A 2461-nucleotide genomic window follows, 5' to 3' on the forward strand; every position below is an offset into this window, starting at 1 on the left:
TATATATATATATATATATATATATATATATATATATATATATATATATATATATATTAAATCTAGAGTAATATTTTTTTTAAATAATGTAAAAGTAGTTATTTTCTCTGTTTTGTTATAATAGTGATAGTAGGGAGTAAAAGGAATTAGATAAATATGTTAATAGGAATGAAAAGTATGAGTTTCTTAAGCAAAATGAAATGATAACCTTTATGATGTTGATTTGAATTTCCATATGAAAACTTGTATGTTTGGGTCAATAGAAGGCATTGTTGAATATTGAAAACAAGGAAAGAGAGTTGAACCACCGCTTGCAACTAGACATTGTTTATTTCAATTTTCATGTAACGCCAAATATCACGACCTTGAAAGTCATCCTTTTATTGTAAATAAAAACATAATTTAATCTCTTTTTGAGCTTCATTCCAACCAACACTCTTGTTCTTCATCATTCATCATCATGGGAAGTTCCTGTACAAAACCAGTTGCTCATGTTTCTTCGTCAAATATTTCTGGTTTGTTTTTGTCATTTCACCTGATAATTAATCTCATGATAGTTGTTCTAACTTTCCTCTTGTTTAATCATAGGAAGTAAGAAATCTCAAAGCAGGACAAATTCTTCTCAACAAAAAGCTTCTTTGCAAACGAGTCATGAAAGTGTTGATCCATCAATCTCCGGTAAACTGAAGTCATTCAGCTTGATCGATCTGAAGGAGGCTACTAAGAATTTCCGGCGAGAGAATTTAATCGGAGAGGGAGGGTTTGGGCGTATCTTCAAGGGATGGATTGATGAAAACACGTATAGTCCAACAAAACCAGGGAGTGGAATTGTGGTGGCCGTTAAGAATCTCAAGCCAGAAAGCTTTCAAGGTCACAAGGAATGGCTGGTATGTATATGTGTTTGTGTGTAACAACAAGACTCATCTCGACATTTGTTTATTATTATTATTATTATAGATTCTGACTGACTGATTTTGTATTGGCAGGCAGAAGTTAATTATCTAGGGCAGCTTCACCATGAAAATCTTGTGAAACTCGTTGGTTATTGTTTGCAAGGAAAAAACAGGCTTCTAGTTTATGAGTTTATGCAAAAAGGAAGTTTGGAAAATCATTTATTCAGAAGTAAGTCATTATTGGTTCTTTGATTTGTAATTTGATGATCCAGGAATTAATGACAGAAAAGGTTGTCTCCTCTTTGATTCTTGCAGAAAATGTTCAACCTATTGCGTGGGCAACACGTGTCAACATTTCTGTTGGTGTTGCAAAAGGATTAGCATTCTTACATTCCTTGAATGCAAATGTTATATTTCGTGATTTAAAGGCGTCTAATATCCTACTTGATTCGGTATGTAACCATTTAAAGTTCGCTGTATAGAAAATTTAGCAAGTTTCTGATAGAGACAAGTCCAATTTATGTGTAGGATTTCAATGCAAAGCTTTCGGATTTCGGGCTGGCAAGAGATGGTCCTACAGGAGATAATACTCATGTTTCAACTAGAGTTATTGGAACTCAAGGTTATGCTGCTCCAGAGTATGTTGCTACAGGTATATTATGTACCCTTTCTCTTATCTTCATTCATCAAATGATTTGACATGCACAGAGTTATGTTTCAACTAGATTTGGATGGTTTCAATGAAGCAGGTCATTTGACACCAAGGAGTGATGTATACAGCTTTGGCGTTGTTTTGTTAGAGTTACTAACAGGAAAGCGTGCTGTAGAAGACGCAAGACCTGGACTTTCTGAAGAAACTCTGGTGGATTGGGCAATGCCTTTCTTGAGTGATAGCAGAAGAGTTTTGAGAATCATGGACACAAGATTAGGTGGTCAGTACTCAAAGAAAGGAGCACAAGCTGCTGCTGCACTTGCATTACAATGCTTAAACTCAGATCCTAAAATTAGACCACCTATGGTAGATGTTGTTGCAACATTGGAAGGACTTCAATCATCAAATACATTCCAAAGGACACCAAAATATGCAAATGCAACCAAACACTCTTGTCATTCCCTAACCTAAAATGGAAGCGGTGTTGGCGAGTTAGGGTCATATCTAGTGTCCGTGTCCTTGCTTGAGAGAATGATTAACATTTGTGCCCTTGCTTGTAAGTATTATTACATTGTGGAAGCATAGCAGATAGGTTATTTTGGGCTTCTAGCATTGTTTGATTCTTTGTGCTTTTAATATATGCACTATTGTTATATATACGAATTTTGAAAAAGTATATAAGTTGTGAGAGTTTGATTTCTTCCCTGCCTTACAAATTTTAGCACTGAAGTGTTAAGACTAGTTGTGTTTCAACTCTAGCAATATCAACAAGAAGGGTACTAGCAGATTATATGATTTAGCCTGACAATCCAAAAGTTGTGTTTTTTCTATACTATTTTATTCGAGGGTGGCAAAAGTTGCTCCCACTTGAATATGGATGTGATCTAGTAACGGTAGATCATGAGATCTAGTAATG

At 34.9% G+C, this 2461-nt stretch overlaps 1 protein-coding gene across 1 annotated transcript; it reads left to right on the top strand.

Moving 5' to 3' along the window:
• Nucleotides 1–206: 206 nt before the first annotated feature.
• LOC127085167 (probable serine/threonine-protein kinase PBL2) lies at nt 207–2245 on the top strand. Its single transcript, XM_051025733.1, has 6 exons — nt 207–515; nt 589–887; nt 987–1122; nt 1209–1345; nt 1422–1545; nt 1643–2245. The coding sequence occupies exons 1-6, from the start codon at nt 461–463 to the stop codon at nt 2014–2016; spliced, it is 1125 nt and encodes a 374-aa protein (XP_050881690.1). The 5' UTR covers nt 207–460; the 3' UTR covers nt 2017–2245.
• Nucleotides 2246–2461: the final 216 nt, after the last annotated feature.

This window comes from Lathyrus oleraceus, chromosome 5 (genome assembly GCF_024323335.1).
Source record: "Lathyrus oleraceus cultivar Zhongwan6 chromosome 5, CAAS_Psat_ZW6_1.0, whole genome shotgun sequence".
In the NCBI taxonomy this organism is placed as follows: Eukaryota; Viridiplantae; Streptophyta; class Magnoliopsida; order Fabales; family Fabaceae; genus Lathyrus; species Lathyrus oleraceus.